Here is a 22,349-nt window from a genome sequence, read left to right as displayed (position 1 = left end):
TGTGAACTGAGCCACGTACATGACCACTACAATACATAAGTACAATACACAATTACAATACAGGAAGAAAATGCATGATTGCCAACCACATGAGCGTACCACCCTCCTTCGGGCCATGGAMAAAGCATGCAATGATTTCAATACAGACCTACAGTACCAGTCAAAAGTTTGGACACACCTARTCATTCCAGGGTTTTTCTATATTTTTACTGTTTTCTACATTGTTGAATAATAGTGAAGACATCAAAACTATGAAATAACACATATGGAATCATGTAGTAACCAAAAAAGTGTTAAACAAATCAACATATGTTATATTTGAGATTCTTCAAAGTAGCCACCCTTTGCCTTGTTGACAGCTTTGCACACTCCTGGCATTCTCTCAACCAGCTTCATGAGGTAGTCACCTGGAATGAATTTCAATTAACAGGTGTGCCTTGTTAATTTGTGGAATGCCTTTGAGCCAATCAGTTGTTGTGACAAGGTAGGGGTGATATACAGAAGATAGCCCTATTTGGTAAAAGACCAAGTCCGTATRATGTCAAGAACATCTCAAGTAAGCAGAGAGAAATTACAGTTCATCATTACTTTCAGACATGAAGGTCGAGAGAATGCCAGGAGTGTGCAAATCTGTCATCAAGGCAAAGGGTGGCTACTTTGAACAATCTAAAATATAATTTGATTTGTTCAACACTTTGTTGGTTACTACATGATTCCATATGTGTTATTTCATAGTTTTGATGTCTTCACTATTATTCTACAATGTAGAAAATAGTACAAATAAAGAAACATCCTTGAATGAGTAGGTGTGTCCAAACTTTTGACTGGTACTGTATGTCATGCTTGGATTCGCCATGCCAAAAGGTTTTTCGCCAGGTGCATGAACAATGTGGATATTTACTGCGATTTCGATGYGAACATATGGCCAAATGCTCAAGACAGGCTTGATGCAAACTAGTAGTGCCTGCTAAACATTGTTTCTTTCATTCTTTCATTTGAAAGATGTCTTCAATGATGACACATGGGATAAAAATTATGGAAATTATGTTCAGTCAAATTTATGGGTAAAGCAAGTGTATTGCCTAATGTGAAAACAGTGTAGACATTGTAATTTACAGAACTGTAGCATACTACATTCAAACGTCAATTTTGAAACATGTATCTTCATTTTTTTGTTATTGGATTCATTTATTGTTAAAATAACACAWTTGAGAAGCTAACATTATGTTGTGTTTTGGTGCTTAAACCAATTTACTCATTATATTTCACAGTAATATTGCATTTTGGATCAAAGGTTGTGTTGAAAGAAGTCTACAAACAAAATTCATGTACTGTACAACAAACGTTTTTGAACGTAAGACTGGCTGCGTTACAAGTGWTACTTGTGAAAATAGTACCAAAGCGATAAATAAAGATTTATGGCCTGTGTGTGCATGAGCATTCATGCATTCGTGCGTGTATGTGTGTGTGTGCATGCATGTCTGTGTGTTATATCCTGTGTGTATGCGTCTTACCCTGTTCTGGGAAGAAGACGACTCCGTGTACGGGAGGAGATAGGGGGGTGCCAGGGTCGGACAGAAGCAGGTGTCGGCCTGTCTCTGAGGACTGCCTGGTCATGATTTGAGACACAGTCCTGGTCTTAGCCTGGCCCGGGGGTGAGCCCCCCAGAAACACTGGGTTCTCATGGCCAGCAGCCTCACTGAGGAGAGACACACACAGGAGAGAGGAAATAAACTACCAGATAGATGTATACAGAAAACATATACCGTATTGTATAGTACACAACTGCTATCCGATACAGATAACTTCTTATACATATTGGATTAAGTGTAAACTCCCTCTGTGCAGTGCACTTCATCAGTCCAAATTCAAGTACATTATTTTTACATTCCTCCAATTGTATGAGTCGGTGAGTGCACATGTACAAGTTCTCAAGACATTGCATACTTATATCAAGAGTTGACTGTACATGAATACATACATACTGTACATAACAGTGTGATTACCACGTTTGTATCTGTGTTATCAACAGAGTTATGGAAGTGTGTCTGTGGTTAGTGTTAGCCTAATGTCAGAGGGAAGCCATAGCTGGCGTCTGGGCTGTGCGAAACTCAACTCACCTGTCCATTCTCACCAGCTCGTGTGCACCTGGGAGGGGGGAAAGGGAAATGGCCCATTATCAGACAACAAAGCAGCGTGCTAAATCTATGCATGTTTATTCCCTAACGTCATACTTGCTAGTGTAGAGGAAATGAGTTTAAGAGCTGAAGCTGTGTGTGTGTGTGTGTGTGTGTGTCTTTGTTACTCACGTCGGCTGGACTGGGCAGATTGCCTTTGCTTGTACACTAACACCAGGATGAGGGGCAAAGAGAGAATAGCCATGATGCATGCAGCTGTGGCCAGGCCTGCAGTCACTGACCCTGAGGATACCGTAAAGAGACCAGGGGCAAAATTAACCTCAAAGAGCATTTTACTTAGCCTGATGGAACCAGCCTGATCGCTGTGTCCACCATTTTATTTCCTTTCTATAATCAGTCTAAACTTCCTCCTCATTGAAACAGTTTGAGCCTGTAATGAGGGGCTATATTTAAAACTAACTGGTCTGTGGCTGGATCTCTTTCAACCAACCAGAGGACAGCCTAATTCAACGCACATGTCTGATTTTGTACTAAACCCACCCATTGTTTCTGAGAGGATGCTGATTGGTCCCTTTATACCAAACGCCCATCTTTAGTCTGCAAAAACACTACAGTGAATACTACAGTAAAGTCAGCAAAAACACTACAGTGAAAACGATAGTATTTATACCAACTCATTGGCCTTGTGGTTAAAGTGTCTGCGCTGAGATTGGAAGGTTGTGAGTCCAATCCCTGGTCGAGTCATACCAAATACTATAAAAATGGGACCTGATGCATCTCTGCTTGGCACTCAGCATTAAGGAGATGGATTGGGGGCAAGGCCATGCAATAGACTAGCGTCCTGTCCAGAGGGTGTACTTGTCCATCAAGATGCCTCGCGCTACAGAAACAGGAGATGGGCTCCTGCCCTATGAGCCATTCCGTCCCGCACAAGTTACTTAATTACTTATATATACACACTATAGKCTTTTTTCGTATGGGCAGGTGACTCCAATAATCAACTAATCATGACCTTCAGTTTAGAATGCAATTAGTTTAATCAGCTGTGTTTGCTAGGGATGGGGAAAAAGTGTGACACCACTCCGGCGCCCAAGGACTGGAGTTGCCCTGTGCTAGAGGCAGGTACAATTGTATTTCCCTGTGCTAGATGCAGGTACATTGTCCATGTGAATAAAGTATACCTTCTGATGGCTTGATGTCCAATTGAGTGCATTTCGCCTCGTCGCTTTTCCCTACAGAGAGATGAGGAAACATACAAGACAGTTTAGCATTTTAAAATGTCATGATAAGAATGGAAATTGACTCGTAGTTGCACCGTGCACACACACACACACACAAATATTAAAACAATTGACAGACATGTGAATTCAAACACACGCAGAAACTCAAAACACACATTTTCTCTCTCTCTCACACACACACACACACACACACACACACACAGACTTACAAGGTGTGATAGTGAGAAAGACGTGGCTATGCGTCCTCTGCACCACCTTGCCATTGTTTATATCCAGGGAGAGGCAGCAGTAGCGCCCTTGGTCAGATTCGGTGACGAGCTGCAGTTGCACCCAGAAAGACTCTTCGCTTGACCCGTACTGTACCCCCCAAGGAAGCGCCGCACGGGAATAATTGCCCTTGTGATTGTGGGCGCGGGGGTGCACCTTGTCATGGCAATGCTCAGCTGAGTGGGGGGTGAAGAGCCAGCTTTGATGCAGGCGGTCCAAGGGMTGCAGCTTGGCACCTCTCTGGGCACAGAGCAGGGTGACGTTGGCACCCTTCTCGCAGATGTAGGAAAGGTGGGGGGCGGTGACAGTCAAGCGGGTGTGAGGATGGGCCACGTCTCCATTGGCTGCAGAGGAGACAGAGTGGACACTTATTGGTGGGAGCACTTGTCAACTGACAAATTAGGCACTAGTTGGTTAAGCAAAGAACTGGGGTATATTCATTAGTGAGAAATGAAAACATTTTGCAACTAAATGTTTTTCATTGGACTATTTCAGGTACGACCCTCCCTGTTTCGTCCCATTTGGTAAGGGTAGTCACATCATCATAGAAGTTGTTTCAGGAAGAAACAGTGCCTTCAGAAACTATCCTTGACTTTTTACACATTTTGTTACATTACAGCTTTATTTCCTCAGCAATTTACACACAATACCCCATAATGACAAAGCTAAAACAGATTTTTGCAACAAAAAAAATGTATAATTCAAGCTGAAAAACCTTATTTACATAAGTATTCAGACCCTTTGCTGTGATACTCGAAATTGAGCTCAGGTGCATCCTGTTTCCATTGGTCATCCTTAAGATGTTTCTACAACTTGATTGGAGTCCACCTGTGGTAAATTCAATTGATTGGACATGGTTTGGAAAGGCACAGACCTGTCTATATAAGGTCTCACAGTTGACAGTGCATGTCAGAACACAAACCAAGCCATGWGATCGAAGYAATTGTCCGTAGAGCTCKGAGACAGGATTGTGTCYAGGCACAGATCTAGGGAAGGGTACCCAAAAATGTCTGCAGCATTGAAGTTCCCCAAGAACACAGTGGCTTCCCTCATTCTTAAAAGGATGAAGTTTGGAACCACCAAGACTCTTCCTAAAGCTGGCTGCCTGGCCAAACTTAGCAATCGGGGAAGAAGGGCCTTGATCAGGGAGGTGACTAAAAACCTGATGGTCACTCTGACAGAGCTGTAGAGTTCCTCTTTGAAGATGGGAGAACCTTCCAGAAGGACAACCATCTCTGGAGCATTCCATCAATCAGGCCTTTATGGTAGAGTGGCCAGACAGAAGCCACTCCTCAGTAAAAGGCACATGACAGCCCGCTTGGAGTTTGCCGAAAGGTGCCTAAAGACTATCAGACCATGAGAAACAAGATTCTCTGGTCTAATGAAACCAATATTGAACTCTTTGGTCTGAATGCCAAGTGTCACGCCTGCAGGAAACCTGGCACCATCCCTATGGTGAAGCATGGTGGTGGCAGCATCATGCTGTGGGGATGTTTTTCAGCGGCAGGGACTGGGAGACTAGTCAGGATCGAGGCAAAGATAAACGGAGCAAAGTACAGAGAGATCCTTGATGAAAACCTGCTCCAGAGCACTAAGGACCTCCGACTGGGGCGAAGGTTCACCTTCAAACAGGACAACGACCCTAAGCACATATCCAAGACAACGTAGAAGTGGTACAGGACAAGTCTCTGAATGTCATTGAGTGGCCCAGCCAGAGCCCGGACTTGAACCTGACCCGAACATTGCTGGAAAGACCTGAAAATATCTTTGAAGCAACCCTCCCCATTAAACCTGACAGAGCTTGAGATGATCTGCAGTGAAGAATCAGAGAAACTCCCCAAATACAGGTGTACCAGGCTTGTAGCGTCATATCCAAGAAAACTCTAGGCTGTAATCGCTGCCAAAGGTCCTTCAACAAAGTACTGAGTAAAGGGTCTGAATACTTATGCAAATGTGATATTTCACAAGTTTTTTTTTAAATACATTTTTGCTTCGTCATTATGGGTATTGTGTTTAGATTTATGAGGGGGAAAAAACAATTTAATCAATTTTAGAATAAGGCTGTAACCTAACAAAATGTGGAAAAAGTCAAGGGATCTGAATACTTTCCGAATGCACTGTACAAAGTACTATGGTTACAAGTACAAAAACAACCCTTTAAACTGCACACTGAGGCTTGTTATGATACATTCTGCTTTTGCATATTATAGGTCAGCTTGTTTCATTTCCTGTATTCTGGGTATCCGTTTGCTGGTTAGAAAGTACAGACAGAGAGTGTTCTAGTCTGCTGTCTATACAAATTTTCTCCAGATAGTTAATAGAGAGAGACAGACGGACAGACAGGGAGAGTCGCAAACACATGTGCGTGTGGGAGAGAGAGAGGAAAGATAGTTGTTATAGAGAGAGAGAGAGAAGCATGCCAATTGTGAGTCTGTTGAGCTTTTGCATATTTCAGTTGGACACAGTTCCAATGTACAGTACCTGTCAAAGGTTTGGACACACCTACTCATTCCATGTCTTTGTTTTTACTATTTTATACATTGTAGAATAATAGTGAAGACATCTAACGAAAAAAAGTGTTAAACAAATCAAAATATATTTTATTTTTAAGATTCTTCAAAGTAGCCACCCTTTGCCTTGATGACAGCTTTGCAAACTCTTGGCATTCTCCAGATTTAAGCCACGCCTCAGTAAAAAGGCACATGACAGCCCGCTTGGAGTTTGCCAAAAGGCACCTGAAGACGACCAGACCATGAGAAACAAGATATACACACACTTCAAAAATCAGTGTAGATGAAGAGGAGGAGACATGGATTGTGTATGTGTTCCATTCAGAGGATGAATATGGGCAAGACAAAATATTTAAGTGTCTTTGAACAGTGTATGGTGGTAGGTACCATGGGGCACCAGTTTGAGTGTGTCAAGAACTGCAATGCTGCTAGGTTTCACACTCAACAATTTCCCATGTATCATGAATGGTCCACCACCCAAAGACGTCGAGCCAACTTGACACAACTGTGGCAAGCACTGGAATCAACATGGGCCAGCATCCCTGAAGAACGCTTTCGACACCTTCTAGAGTCCATGCCCTGACAAATCGAGGCTGTTCTGTGGACAAATATTTTGCAACTCAATATTTTGAATGTGTTCCTAATGCTTTGTATACTCATTGTATTTCCACACTGAGTTTGAATTATGAGAATTCCCATTTAGTGTAAGAGCTGTTTGAAAAGGCTTTATGAAAGATCAGCCTGTTTTGGTGGGAGGGAGTTTTGGCCTTCCATGGTGACATCACCATGCAGTAAATGAGTTAATAGAACAAAAAGTATAAGATGATCATGTTTTTCATGCGAGTAGTGATTCATTTACGTCTGTCCCTCATTTTAAGGTCAACCATGTTATGTGAACTGAACTATGGTGAAAGTATTCCTTTAAAAAAATATATTATATATATATGTAATCCCTGAGCTGACAAGGTACAAATCTGTCGTTCTGCCCCTGAACAAGGCACTTTGGTCCACTGTTCCTAGGCCGTCATTGAAAATAAGAATTWGGTCTTAACTGACTTGCCTAGTTAAATACAGGTAAAATAAAAATATATATATATACAAAAATTCAAGAGAAACACTGAACATGTAATATTCACATCATGGTGTAAAAGCAGGTGAGCTGGTTCTACTCTTTCTGGCCATTTTCTGGTGTTTTGTGTGAGAGGATCTAGCATAAAACATCAAACCTGTTTTAACAATTAAAACTAATTTCTGAAGCTTGCATTCAATTGCCACAASKAGCTTCCATTCCCCATGTTACAAGGGGATTTKGGGCTGATTTGACATGAATTCGTTAACCCTGTTARTTTATTTGGCACTTGACAAAGTCCATTTTTTATTCAACCTCTTGATAAGGGAAAATGTTTTGTTAACAGAATGTTAAAATTAGGTGAAATCAAATGMTTTTTTTGGGACTAAGTGTCACGCCCTGACCGTAGAGAGCTTTTTATGTCTCTATTTTGGTTTGGTCAGGGTGTGATTTGGGTGGGCATTCTATGTTCATTTTCTATGTTTTGTATTTCTTTGTTGTTTGGCGGGTGTGGTTCTCAATCAGAGGCAGATCAGAGGCAGCTGTCTATCGTTGTCTCTGATTGAGAACCATACTCTGGTAGCTTTTCCCACATGGTTTTTGTGAGTAGTTGTTTTCTGTTTTTGTGTCTTCACCAGACAGATCTGTTTCGTGTTGTTACATTTTGTTATTTTGTCTCAGTGTRCAGTTTTTTAAAATAAATAATCATGAACACTTCCCCCGCTGCGCTTTGGTCCACACCTTCTTCATACGACGACCGTTACAGAACTACCCACCACCAAGGGACCAAGCAGCGTGGAAGAGAGGACTGGACATGGGAGGACATCCTGGARGGCAGGGGATCCTACACATGGGAGGAGATCCTGGCTGGAAGGGATCGCCTCCCATGGGAACAGATGGAGGCAGCCAGGAGAGCGGAGGCAGCAGGAAAAGGGAACCAGCGGTATGAGGGAACACGGCTGGCAAGGAAGCCCAAGAGGCAGCCCCAAAATGTTTTTTTGGGGGGCCACACGGGGGGTGTGGCAGAGTCAGGTTGGAGACCCCGTGCTTACCGTGGCGAGCATGTGACTGGTCAGGCCCCGTGCTATGGGGTGATGCGCACTGTGTCTCGGCCGAGCATTCACAGGCCGGTGTGCTCGGTGCCAGCGTCCCGCATTTGCCAGGTGGAAGTGGGCATCCAGCCAGAACTGGTGGTGCCAGCTCTGCACTCGAGACCGCCAGTGCGCCTCCACGGCCCAGTGTATCCGGTGCCTCGGCCAAGGAAGAGAACCCCTGTATGTCTCCCCAGCCTGGTGAGTCCTGTGCCTGCTCCTAGAGCCAGGTCTCCTGTGTGTCTCCCCAGCCCGGAGCCTCCAGGGTCGCCCTCCGGCCCGGAGCCTCCAGGGTCGCCCTCCGGCCCGGAGCCTCCAGGGTCGCCCTCCGGCCCGGAGCCTCCAGTGGTCGCCCTCCGGCCCGGAGCTTCCAGAGTCGCCCTCCGGCCCGGAGCTTCCGGAGGCAACCTTCAGTCCGGCCCCCGCTACGAGGGTCCCCAGTCCGCCCCCGCTACGAGGGTCCCCAGTCCGGGGTTGGCGGCGAAGGTCCATTTCTAGAGGCCCCACCTAAGTGGGCCAAGCCAGAGGTGGAGCGGGTCTACGTCCCGCACCAGAGCCGCCACCGCGGTGAAATGCCCACCCAGACCCTCCCCTATAGGTTCAGTTTTGCGGCCGGAGTCCGCACCTTGGGGGGGGGGTACTGTCACGCCTTGACCGTAGAGAGCTTTTTATGTCTCTATTTGGTTTGGTTAGGGTGTGATTTGGGTGGGCATTCTATGTTCATTTTCTATGTTTTGTATTTCTTTGTTGTTTGGCCGGGTGTGGTTCTCAATCAGAGGCCAGCTGTCTATCGTTGTCTCTGATTGAGAACCATACTTAGGTAGCTTTTCCCACATGGTTTTTGTGGGTAGTTGTTTTCTGTTTTTGTGTCTTCACCAGACAGAACTGTTTCGTGTTACATTTTGTTATTTTGTCTCAGTGTTCAGTTTTTTAAATAAATAATCATGAACACTTCCCACYCTGTGCTTTTGTTCACACCTTCTTCATACGACGACCGTTACACTTCTCAAAAAAGCACCAAATTGGTTAAACGACCCGCCTGTCAATGATTTTAGAAGGAGGCCTAATGATYATTTAAATTATTTCACTTTCCATATCTGTCTAGACTTGTAAGATATCCAGACACAACTTGTGCATATTTTAATTGTCTACACCATGGTTCCCAAACTCGGTCCTGGGTCCCCTCCCGGGTAAATGTTTTGGTTTTTGCCTTAYCACTACACAGCTGATTCAAATAACCAACTCATCATCAAACTTAGATTATTTGAATCAGCTGTGTAGTGCTAGGGCAAAAAACTAAATGTGCACCCAGGGGGCCCCAGGACCGAGTTTGAGAAACCTTGGTCTACACCTGTCTGTGGGCACAATCAGAATGTGGACAAGATCAGAACAAAGGAGGCATYTTAGAACCAGGTATAAAACAGGGCTACAGTCACAGCTAGTCAGTGTTGTGTCCTTGGGCCTGTTAAAGAAGTGACTGAGTAGGAGTGTCGGTCCCAAGGTCTAGGTGGTGGCAGGCTGAAGGACYCTGTGGCTCTGCTCTGACTCAATATTGTTAGAGGGTTTAAACACTATTTTATGCTTYGATGTTTGTTTTAGCCTGCCTGGAGTGTCAGGTGGGCAAGGTTTGCAATGTCTGGACTTTTCTATTGGTTCCATTGCAACAGGCAGGCTCAATCAAGAAAAGCTAGTATTTGGAACCCAGGTCTGGTCTTGTCCGTCCCGGACAGTGGGTTCAAGCTACAGGTCAGAAATGTAGGCCCGTTAAACCATCCTCAAGTAGATTTCCTAAACATACATACGCACAGGTCAATTTGTGCTCAGTAAGGAATAAACCCAGGCCTGGCCCTGTCAAAGTGACCCAGGAAAGTGTCTCTAATCATAGTAACCATCTCATGATTTGCCTCTGGAGATAGCGAGGATGGGATCAATGAACAAGCAGGGGGTTTTCTGAGAAACATGAGGAAAACAGCTATCTTCATGAAAGTAGTGTAGATGACACTCGCAATGTCATCACCATCATGATTGATCATCAGTGACTAAAGCAATAGAGCCTTGAACAGACCGCCAAGACTGGACGCAGTACCAGAATGTCGACATTCAATATTCTTTTGTGTTCATATAGCACAGAAATTGGCCGTCAGTCTAGTAAAAATACTTTAGAKCAGAACAACTGGTGGCATTAGCATTGCTTTCTTAAGCCTACTGTCTTCTTCAAGTTTAGCTGGAATTTAGGCCAAAAGGACTTGAGAAATATYATTGATTGACGATAGGCCWAACATGCTGACCACACTGCCCGCGTTGCATGCGAGTGTTGCAAAACAAATGTACTCGTACACGTTATTCAATAATTTCACACAAACTGCTCGCATGTCCCACCTCTCCCATCTCCTCACCGGTTTTAGGACCATATACTCACGTGGGTGATTGAAATATGAACTGAGATCCACACTCCAGTCCAGTTGGTGGTGGTAATGCACCTTAAAGTTGGTTGCCAGCCGCCATATAAAGTCCACAGGAGAAGAAGACTGAAGGAGAGATTACAAGAAACTAAKWAGGTTTACCTTTTTATCTGTGGAATAATTGTCGGAGTGGAGAACACACGATTTTGGTTGACTCAAAATGGGTCAAAATTCTACAAAAGATCTAGAAAAAAGGATGTTGTGCATTTCAGGTCAAATAACCACCTAATGTTTATATCCCATGACAAATTAGCTAGCAGCAGCGAGCTAGCTAGCTAAATGTCCATTAATGTTTTAGGTTAATATAGTTAGTTCAGAGTTCAGAGTTCATTTTGATARTTCAACCTGTGTGTCCTGATGGCGTCTGGTGTGAATGGACAAAATCAACATGCGCGCGATGGCGTATGCCAGATCTAGTCAGCATGTAAGACATTGGCCTACATCTCATCTTGCGCTGCGCAGAATATTAGATCTCAACAACGACTGGAGAAGTGTTTAAGATCACCACTTCCTTATGATATACAGTGCATTCGAGAAGTACTCAGACCCTTTGACTTTTTCCAAATTTAGTTACGTTAAAGCGTTATTCTAAAATGGATTAAATTAAACAATTTCCTCAGCAATCTACACACAATACCCTCTAATGGCAAAGTAAAAACAGGTTTTTAGAAATGTTTGCAAATGTATTAAATACAAAAACAGATACCTTATTTACATAAGTATTCAGACCCTTTGCTATGAGACTTGAAATTGAGCTCATGTGCATCCTGTTTCCATTGTTTATCCTTGATGTTTCAACAATTTGATTGGAGTCCACCTGTGGTAAATTAAATTGATTGGACATGATTTGGAAAGGCACACACCTGTCAATTTAAAGGTCACACAGTTGARAGTCCATGTCAGAGCAAAAACCAAGCCTTGAGGTCGAAGGAATTGTACGTAGAGCTTAGAGACAGGATTGTGTCCAGGCACAGYTCTGGGGAAGGGTACCAAAACAATTATGCAGCATTGATGGTCCCCAAGAACACAGTGGCCTACATCATTCTTAAATGGAAGACYTTTGGAACCACCAAGAGTCTTCCTGGATTGGGCCGTCCCGGCCAAACTGAGCATTCGGGGGAGAAGGGTCTCGGTCAGGGAGGTCACCAAGAACCCAATGGTCACTCTGACAGAGCTGTAGAGTTCCTCTGTGKAGATGGGAGAACCTTCCAGGAGGACAACCATCTCTGCAGCACTCCACCAATCAGGCCTTTATGGTAGAGTGGCCAGACYGAAGCCACTCCTCAGTAAAAGACACATGACAACCCACTTGGAATTTGCCAAAAGGRYCCTWAAGACTCTCAGACCATGAGAAACAAGATTATCTYGTCTGATGAAACAAAGATTTAACTATTTGGCCTGAATGTCAAGCGTCACGTCTGGAGGAAACCTGGCACCATCCCTACGGTGAATCATGGTGGTGGCAGCATAATGCTGTGGGGATGTTTTGCAGTGGCAGTGACTGGGAGACTAGCCACGATCGAGGCAAAGATAAATAGAACAAATTACAGAGAGATGCTTGATGAAAACCTGCTCCAGCATGCTCAGGACCTCACACTGGGGCTAAGGTTCACCATCCAACAGGARKACAACRCTAAGCACACAGCCAAGACAACGCAGGAGTGGCTTCGGGACAAGTCTCTGAATGTCCTTGAGTGACCCAGACAGAGCCCAGTCTTGAACTTGATCGAACATCTCTGGAGAGACCTGAAAATAGATGTGCAGCAACCTGACAGGGCTMGAGAGGATCTGCAGGGAAGAATGGGAGAAACTCCCCAAATACAGGTGTGCCAAGCTTCAAATCAAAGTTTATTTGTCACGTACACCGAATACAGGTGTAGACCTTACAGTGAAATGCTTACTTACAYGCCCTAACCAACAATGCKATTTTTAAGTAAAAATAGGTATTTGGTGAACAATAGATAAGTAAAGAAATAAAAACAACTGTAAAAAGACAGAAAAATAACATTAGCGAGGCTATATACAGMCACCGGTTAGTAAGGCTAATTGAGGTAGTAAGTTTATTTCACCTTTATTTAACCAGGTTGGCTAGTTGAGAACAAGTTCTCATTTGCGACCTGGCCAAGGTAAAGCATAGCAATTCGACACATACAACAACACAGAGTTACACATGGGATAAACAGAACATACAGTCAATAATACAGTAGAACAAAAGAAAACAAAAGGTCTATATACAGTGAGTGCAAATGAGGTAAGATAAGCGAGTTAAGGCAATAAATAGGCCATGGTGGCGAAGTAATTACAATATAGCAATTTAACACTGGAATGATAGATGTGCAGAAGATAAATGTGCAAGTAGATATACTGGGGTGCAAAGGAGCAAGATAAATAAATAAATACAGTATGGGGATGAYGTAGGTAGATAGATGGGCTGTTTACAGATGGACTATGTACAGGTGCAGTGATCTGTGAGCTGCTCTGACAGCTGGTGCTTAAAGCTAGTGAGGGAGATAATGAGTCCAGCTTTCAGAGATTTTTGCAGTTCATTCCAGTCATTGACAGCAGAGAACTGGAAGGAAAGACGACCAAAGGAGGAATGGCTTTGGGGTTGACCAGTGAGATATACCTGCTGGAGCACGTGCACGAGTGGGTGCTGCTATGGTGACCAGTGAGCTGAGATAAGGCGGGGCTTTACCAGCAGAGACTTGTAGATAACCTGTAACCTGGGTTTGGCGACGCTCCTAGTGGCAGGGGATTTTAATGCAGGGAAAGTTTATTCAGTATGAAGCGAGGGCCAACCAACGAGAGCGACAGGTCACATTGGTGGGTAGTATAGGGCTTTGATGACAAAACGGATGGCACTGTGATAGACTGCATCCAATTTATGAGTAGAGTGTTGGATCGCGTAGGATGGCAGTTTTACAAGGGTATGTTTGCAGCATGAGTGAAGGATTCTTTTTGCGAAATAGTGAATATAGGAAGCCGATTCTAGCTTTAATTTTGGATTGGAGATGCTTAATGTGAGTCTGGAAGGAGAGTTTACAGTCTAACCAGACACCTAGGTATTTGTAGTTGTCCACGTATACTAAGTCAGATCCGTCCAGTGCGAGCAGGTGCGGGCATGATCGATTGAATATATGCATTTAGTTTTACTTGTGTTTAAGAGCAGTTGGAGGCCATGGAAGGAGAGTTGTTTGGCATTGAAGCTCGTCTGGAGGTTAGAACACAGTGGGGCCAGAAGTATAGGGGGCCAGAAGTATACAGAATGGTGTCGTCTGCGTAGAGGTGGATCAGAGAATCACCAGCAGCAAGAGCGACATCATTGATGTATACAGAGAAGAGTCGGCCCGAGAATTGAACCCAGTGGCACCCCCATGAGACTCCAGAGGTCCGGACAACAGCCCTCCGATTTGACACACTGAACTCTATCAGAGAAGTAGTTGGTAAACCGGGCGAGGCAATCATTTGAGAAACCAAGGCTGTCGAGTCTGCCAATAAAATGTGGTGATTGTCAGAGTCGAAAAGCCTTGGCCAGGTTGATGAATACGGCTGCACAGTAATGTCTCTTATTGATGGCGGTTATGATGTTGTTTAGGACCTTGAGCGTGGCTGAGGTGCACCCATGACCAGCTCTGAATCCAGATTGCATAGCGGAGGAGGTACGGTGGGATTCGAAATGTCGGTAATCTGTTTGTTAACTTGGCTTTGAAGACCTTAGAAAGACAGGGTAGGATAGATAGGTCAGTAGCAGTTTTGGTCTAGTGTCACCCTCTTTGAAGAGGGGAAGACTGCGGCAGCTTTCCAGTCTTTGGGAATCTCAGACGATACGAAGAGAGGTTGAACAGGCTAGTAATGGGTTGCAACAATTTCAGCAGATAATTTTAGAAAGAGAGGTCCAGATTGTCTAGCCCGCTGATTTGTAGGGGTCCAGATTTTGCAGCTCTTTCAGAACATCAGCTATCTGGATTTGGTGAAGGAGAATTGTAGTGGCTTCGACGGGTTGCTGTGGAGTGTGCCGGGCAGTTGACCGGGTAGGGGTAGCCAGGTGGAAAGCATGGCCAGCCGTGAGAAAATGCTTATTGAAATTCTCAATTATGGGATTTATCGTGGTAACAGTGTTTTTTAGCCTCAGAGCAGTGGGCAGCTGGGAGGAGGTGCTCTTATTCTCCATGGACTTTGTGTCCCAGAACTTGATGTTACATACAGGATGCAAATTCTGTTTGAAAAATTAGCCTTAGCTTCCTGTGTATATTTGTTCCTAACTTCCCTGAAAAGTTGCATATCACGGGGCTACTCGATGCTAATGCAGAATGCCACAGGATTTTTTTGTGCTGGTCGAGGTTATACAGTCTGAGTGAACCAAGGACTATAACTATTCCTAGTTCTACATTTTTTTGAACGGGGCATGCTTATTTAAGATGGTGAGGAAGAAAGAACATGTAGGTATGGTTAAAGTGACTATGCATATATGATGAACAGACTCAATGCAGATAGTCCGGGTAGCCAATGTGCGGGGCACCGGTTAGTCGGGCTAATTGAGATATTATGTACGTAAATGTATAGTTAAAGTGACATGCATATACGATAAACAGAGAGAGCAGCAGCGTAAAGAGGGGGTGGGGGGGGGGGGTCCGGACAATGCAAATAGTCCGGGTAGCCATTTGATTACTTGTTTCAGGAGGCTTATGGAGTCTTAGGAAGACTTGGTGCTCCCGGTACCGCTTGCCATGCGGTAGTAGAGAGAACATTCTATGACTGGGGTGGCTGGGTCTTTGACAATTTTTAGGGCCTTCCTCTGATACCGCCTGTTGTAGAGGTCCTGGATGGCAGGCAGCTTAGCCCCAGTGATGTACTGGGCCGTACGCACTACCCTGTGTCATCGGAGGCCGAGCAGTGCTGTACCAGGCAGTGATGCAACAGTCAGGATGCTCTCGATGTTGCAGCTGTTGAACCTTTTGAGGATCTGAGGACCCATGCCAAATCTTTTTAGTTTCCTGAGGGGAATAGGCTTTGTCGATCTCTCTTCACAACTATCTTGGTGTGTTTGGACCATTCTAGTTTGTTGTTGATGTGGACACCAAGGAACTTGAAGCTCTCAACCTGCCCACTACAGCCCTGTCGATTAGAATGGGGGAGTGCTCGGTCCTCCTTTTCCTGTATTCCACAATCATCTCCTTTGTCTTGATTATGTTGAGGGATAGGTTGTTATTCTGGCACAACCCGGCCAGGTATCGGGACCTCCTCCCTATAGGCTGTCTCGTCGTGTGCGGTGATCAGACCTACCACTGTTGTGTCGTCGTCCGGCAAACTTAATAATGGTGTTGGGGTCGTGCCTGGCCACGCAGTCGTGGGTGAACAGGGAGTACAGGAGGGGACTGAGCATGCACCCCTGAGGCGCTCCAGTGTTGAGTATCAGCGTGGCGGATGTATTGCTACCTACCCTCACCACCTGGGGGCGGCCTGTCAGGAAATCCAGGATCCAGTTGCAGAGGGAGGTGTTTAGTCCCAGGATCCTTAGCTTAGTGATGAGCTTTGAGGGTACTATGGTGTTGAATGCTGAGCTGTAGTCAATGAATAGCATTCTCACGTAGGTGTTCCTTTTATCCAAGTGGGAAAGGGCAGTGTGGAGTGCAATGGAGGTTGCATCATCTGTGGATCTGTTTGGGCAGTATGCAAATTGGAGTGGGTCTAGGGTTTCTTATAAGGCATAGCAGGATTTCTTATAAGCTTCCGGGTTAGAGTCCCGCACTTTGAAAGCGGCGGCTCTACCCTTTAGCTCAGTGTGAATGTTGCTTTTAATCCATGGCTTACGGTTGGAGTATGTTCGTACAGTCACTGTGGGGGGGACGTCCTCGATGCACTCATTGATAAAGCCAGTGACTGATGTGGTGTACTACTAAATGCCATCGGAAGAATCCRGGAACATGATCCAGTCTGTGCTAGCAAAACAATCCTGTAGTTTAGCATCTGCTTCATTTCACTATTTTTTAATAGACCGAGTCACTGGAGCTTCCTGCTTTAATTTAGCTTGTGAGCAGGAATCAGGAYGATAGAATTGTGGTCAGAATTACCAATGGAGGGCGAGGGAGAGCTTTGTATGCATCTCTGTGTGTGGAGTACAGGTGATCTAGAATTTTTTTCTCTCTGGTTGCGCATTTAACATGTTGATGGAAAGGTAATACTGATTTAAGTTTCCCTGCATTAAAATCCCCGGCCACTAGGAGCGCCGCCTCTGGGTGAGCGGTTTCCTGTTTGCTTATTTGTGCAGTCTTCGTGCCAGCATCTGTCTGTGTTGGTAAATAAACAGCCACGAAAAGTATGGATGAAAACTCTCTTGGCAAATAGTGTGGTCTACAGTTTATTATAAGATACTCTACTTCAGGCGAGCAAAAAGAGACTTCCTTAGATTTCGTCATTCAGCCACGATTTCGTGAAACATAGGATATTACAGTTTTTGATGTCCCATTGGTAGGATATTCGTGATCGTACCTCGTCTAGTTTATTGTCTAATGATTGCACGTTGGCAAGCAATATTGACGGTAACGGCAGCTTTCCCACTCTCCGTCTGCGGATCCTTATGAGGCACCCCGCTCTGTGTCCTCTGTACCTGTGTCTCTTGCCAATGACGGGGATGTTGGCCTTGTCGGGTGTTCGAAGTACATCCTGTGCGTCCTGTTTGTTGAAGAAAAAATCTTTGTCTAATCTGAGGAGAGTGATCGCTGTACTGATATCCAGAAGCTCTTTTTTCCATAAGATACGGTGGCAGAAACATTATGTACAAAATAAGTTACAAATAACGCGAAAAAAAAACACATAATAGAACAATTGGTTAGGCGCCCGTAAAACTGCTGCCATTTCTTCCGGCGCCATTTTAATACAAGCTTGTAGCATCATACCCAAGAAGACTCGAGGCTGTCATCACTACCAAAGGTATTTCAACAAAGTACTGAATAAAGGGACTGAATACTTGTACATTTGATATATATTTTATTTTTAAAAACTGTTTTTGCTTTGTCATTGAGTATTGTGTGTAGGTTGATGAGAAAAAAAACGATTTAATCCATTTTAGAATAAGGCTGTAATGTAACAAAATGTGGAAAAAGTCAAGGGGTCTGAATACTGTCCGAAGGCACTGTATATATTTTTATAAGCGCAATGTGCTGACAGTTATCACAGGTGAAGTGAGACGATACAAATMACGTTGCTCATGATGTGCCCCTCAAATTATACAAATGTAACAGTCTGAGCGCACCAGTCTTGAAACCATGATACAGATGTAACCATGTGCCATTCATGTAGATTGAACAAAAATATAAAAGCAACATGCCACGATTTTACTGAGTTAGTCAATTTAAATAAATTCATTAGGCCCTAATCTATGTATTTCACATGACTAAGCAGGGGCGCAGCCATGGGTGAGCCTGGGAGGACATAGGCCAGAAATACTCCTCAACATATTTCCCTACCTCCCCCCTCAGACGATCCCACAGGTGAAGAAGCTGGATGTGGAAGTCCTGGGCTGGCGTGGRTACACGTGGTCTGCGGTTGTAAGGCCAGTTGGACMTACTGCCAAATTCTATAAAATGAGGTTAAGGCGGCTTATGGAAGAGAAATTAACATTAAATTCTCTGCAACAGCTCTGGTGGACATTCCTGCAGTCAGCATGCCAATTCCACACTCCCTCAAAATGTGTGACAAAATGGCACATTTTAGAGTGGCCTTTTATTGTCCCCAGGCCAAGGTGCATCTGTGTAATGATCATGCTGTTTAATCAAATTCTTGATATGCCACACCTGCCAGGTGGATGGATTATCTTGGCAAAGGATAAATGCTAACTAACAGTGATGTAAACACATTTGTGCACAAAATGTGAGAGAAATAAGCTCTTTGTGKGTATTGGAAAATTTCTGTGATCTTTTATTTCAGGTAATGAAACATGGGACCAACACTTTACATGATGCATTTAGATTTTTGTTCKGTGTATTATCTGAGCGGCACTGGTGCTCCCAACTCAAAAATCTATGTGCATTTCACACACACATCTCAGGTTTATAAGTGAGGGTTCCAAAACATCTAAAAGATTATAAAAAGTTTTYCGGCACACTTGAGAGTTCCCCAAGGCACACCAATATGCTGCAGCACACCAGTTGAAAACCACTGCAGTAGAGGGTTGTGGTCAAGGGAGTGGGTTGGGTTCTGTGTCTTTAGTTGACAGCCAGGTCAAGACAATGCTGTAGGCACAATGCTGTAGGCTTTTAAACATCCGTTAAAACAGACTCTCAAAGCAGAAGTGAGAATGCTTCTTTGCTTCCTATTTCTGTGTGTGTGTGTGTGTGTGTGTGTGTGTGTGTGTGTGTGTGTGTGTGTGTGTGTGTGTGTGTGTGTGTGTGTGTGTGTGTGTGTGTGTGTGTGTGTGTGTTGTGTGTGTGTGTGTGTGTGTGTGTGTGTGTGTGATCTGCAGGGTCACACAGCTTTAACATCTGCAGTTCTGGGGCAGCTACATATGCAAAGTGGAGACTGGAGAGCTTGCCTCGGTTGGCTTTACCAAAGGCTTTTATGTCTTAGTAAATAGTGTATAATTAAGCAATAAGGCTCGAGGGGGTGTGGTATATGGCCAATATACCATGGCCAAGGGCTGTTAATATGCACAACACAACGCAGAGTGTATGGATATAGCCCTTAGCCGTGTTATAATGGCAATATACCACAAACACCCGAGGTGCCTTATTGCAATTATAAACTGGTTACCAACATAACTGGAGCAGTAAAAAGAAATGTTTTGTCATACGGTCTGATAACACGGCTTTCAGCCAATCAGCCTTCAGGGCTCGATCCTCTCAGTTTATAATATCCCTTTGATTGTTTAATCACTTGAGTTTATCTAAAATAGCAAATACCTGTGCCATCACAGGTCAAATCGGCTACTGATAACCTGTGAGGTCTAAATCGGAGCCCTTATCCAATTGAAGTGAGTTAACTGGCGCAGCAGCTGCTTTTCATGCCTTGTCCAGGTGGACCGGGGAGTGGTGCAGGGGGTTAAACAAACTCTTAAGCAGTGCCAGATGTTGTCTCATGCACCGTTTACATCTTGACACATTTCATTACGCCGCACATCATATTCATGCAAAATATGACCTTTTCATTCAAGACAGGAMAAACATTTAGCTTACTTACTTTTTCCTTAACTTGTTTGGATAGCTTGACTTCCTAGAAAGTATTCTTACAGAACTGCTATCTATCTATACTGTAGCTAGCGACCTCCACCTAATAATTATCATCAAAAACAAACGTCATTACAATCAAGGGGTTGAAACCAGTTCAGGGAACAGAACCAAAAACCGGAAAATGTCATTTTCAAGGAACAGAAACATAACTAAAGTGATCAATACCGTTCCCGGAAAAGAACATGGGAACCGGTTAATAACATTCTTTGCAACAAAGCACCTACACTTTGCAAAAAAGCCCTCACTCTGTCACGTTGGATTTATTAACAACAAAAAGGTAAGACGTGTTTTTATTTGTGCCGCTCTGCACACACAAACTTGTTCGCTAACGTTAGCTAGCTCAAGCTTGTTAGCCAGCTAGCTCAAAGGACATTCAAAGTTCCTCCATGGAAGTCGCTCCGACTAGGTATAATTCTGTGGACCTTATTCAGATAATACATGTCATAACAAGATACCCAGCACTTCAAGCCTCCTCCTCAACCCTCTCTCCCCAGTCCCACCTGCAAAATTTCAGTCGCATCTTGTGCCATAGGCAACACTCTTCTGTCCATGACGCATGTAAAAAACTAGCTTTCCTGCTCTATCTGCACTGATTGGTGAAGTCATTTAATGAGCGAAATGTAAAAAACTTGATTCACAGGTTAAAAAGGAACAGAAAATAATGATATAAACCGGCCCTTATTTGGTTCGAAGCTGTTCAGAACTTTATTTTGCTGGTCGGAAGAGTTGAACTGAACAAAAAAAATAGTGGTTCTGTTCAGAACGAAACGATTGGCTAAAGAAATGTGGGTCCAACCATGACAATAAACTTTAAACGGAAGGCAACAGTCATAAAGTAGAATTGTCTTAACAGCCAATGTGTTTTATTTTTTAAACATACTATTAAAATATCACAAACTTATAGGAAGCGTCGTCCGGGTTAGGGAAGGGTTTGGCCGGCCGGGATTCCCTTGTCCCATTGCGCTCTAGTGACTCCTTGTGGCGGGCTAGGTGCCTGCAAGCTTACCCCGATCACCAGCTGGGCAATGTTTCCTCCGATACATTGGTGTGGCTGGCTTCCAGGTTAAGAGCGCAGTACAAGTACTTTCAATTTAAAAAATGCTTTCAATTGTTCCAAACTTTGGCTCGTCTTCAGTCCAGCTGGAGTCCATCAAAGAACAGGAAGTGACCAAACCACAGAAGATGAAAATGTGGTTTTGGGTAATGGCTTTATGGGATAGCTAGCAACATGTAAACAATTACCCATTCCAATAAGTACTATTTTAATAGCAATGTTAAATAATACACATTGGCTGCTAAGCCAATTATATTATGACTGTAGCCTCCCATTTAAGTTTAATGTAAAGACATTAGTCTTTGATAAGAATGATTAGGTGAAYGTTGCTAGCTACAGTGGTATCAACAACCTAGCCTAGCTAGCTGCTCTGCGAGTTAGCTTGTTTTGCTATAAAGTAACTAAACAAACATGTTTTATTATCACCTAAATTAATCTAGTTCTCCTGTCTTGAATGACAGTCAGCAGCAGGTCACAGTGAAATATATTTTTAAGAGAAATATCATGGCGGCCGCAGTGCAACTTAGAACTAGCCCCAAAACCTGCAACCCGCTACAAATACTTTTTCACCCTCGACATCGTTTTCAAAGTAGACCAATTTTGCCCGGAAAACCGCGAACATGGCAACACTCATAACAAAAGAGGTGTGTGTTGATAAAGCAGTACAGCTATTGGCTGAGTCATGTGAGCGAGAGGCGAGAGCAGCACGCAAACACTGATAACTTTTTACCAGTTGTAGGTAGGTTATTGTCATTTTGGAGACACCTATTTCCAACCCATTTTACATAAAACATATTAATACGCTAGAARTGATGCACATCAATAAATAATGGAGACAATGCACTAGAGGAGGTGGTATAATTTGACTGCTTAAGAATACAGTATCAAGCGTGCTTCATGCATGCTCAGTTCTTGAGTCTTGGGGGCTGCCCGAGTGGACATTTGAAATGGACGTTATGGAACTCCCTCGCGTGGTTCTTTTTATGGGGTTAAAGTCCTCAATGAATCTGACATTAGGCTAAATGTGAAGAATGATACATTTGCCTCTGTTGGCGATCAAGTAGCCTTCAGTTTATTGTTGTTGTAGCCTTGTGTTATAATGCAATTATTAATYGCCATGTTTAGTTAATTTCCAATTGGAAATTATCTAAGCTCTATTGCAATTGCCATTCAGTTGTTAGAACGCATACSATTGACGTAACAGTAGTCAGATTAGGCTACAGTTAAAACAAATTCAAAAAAATTAAACACTGGCTGGCTGTTGTTGTCAAACATATTCAGGTCATATACATA

General features: G+C 43.8%; 2 protein-coding genes across 2 annotated transcripts in view; one reads left to right on the top strand and one right to left on the bottom strand.

Annotated features, from left to right (window-relative positions):
* LOC111951656 (cadherin-23-like) overlaps positions 1-22,349 on the top strand; it is an 89,995-nt gene that overhangs the window by 16,512 nt on the left and 51,134 nt on the right. The window lies entirely within an intron of this gene.
* vsir (V-set immunoregulatory receptor) overlaps positions 1-22,349 on the bottom strand; it is a 30,686-nt gene that overhangs the window by 6,248 nt on the left and 2,089 nt on the right. Inside the window, exons 2-6 of the mRNA XM_023969868.2 lie at positions 3,589-3,990; positions 3,320-3,370; positions 2,310-2,420; positions 2,121-2,148; positions 1,515-1,699 (exon numbers count right to left, since the gene is read on the bottom strand). Of these exons, the coding sequence (XP_023825636.1) occupies positions 1,515-1,699; positions 2,121-2,148; positions 2,310-2,420; positions 3,320-3,370; positions 3,589-3,990 (777 nt within the window). The remainder of the gene's footprint in view (positions 1-1,514; positions 1,700-2,120; positions 2,149-2,309; positions 2,421-3,319; positions 3,371-3,588; positions 3,991-22,349) is intronic.

This window comes from Salvelinus sp. IW2-2015, linkage group LG25 (assembly GCF_002910315.2).
Source record: "Salvelinus sp. IW2-2015 linkage group LG25, ASM291031v2, whole genome shotgun sequence".
Classification (NCBI taxonomy): Eukaryota; Metazoa; Chordata; class Actinopteri; order Salmoniformes; family Salmonidae; genus Salvelinus; species Salvelinus sp. IW2-2015.
The sequence above is the reverse complement of the archived record's forward strand: the minus strand, read 5'-3'. Positions and strand labels throughout refer to the sequence as shown.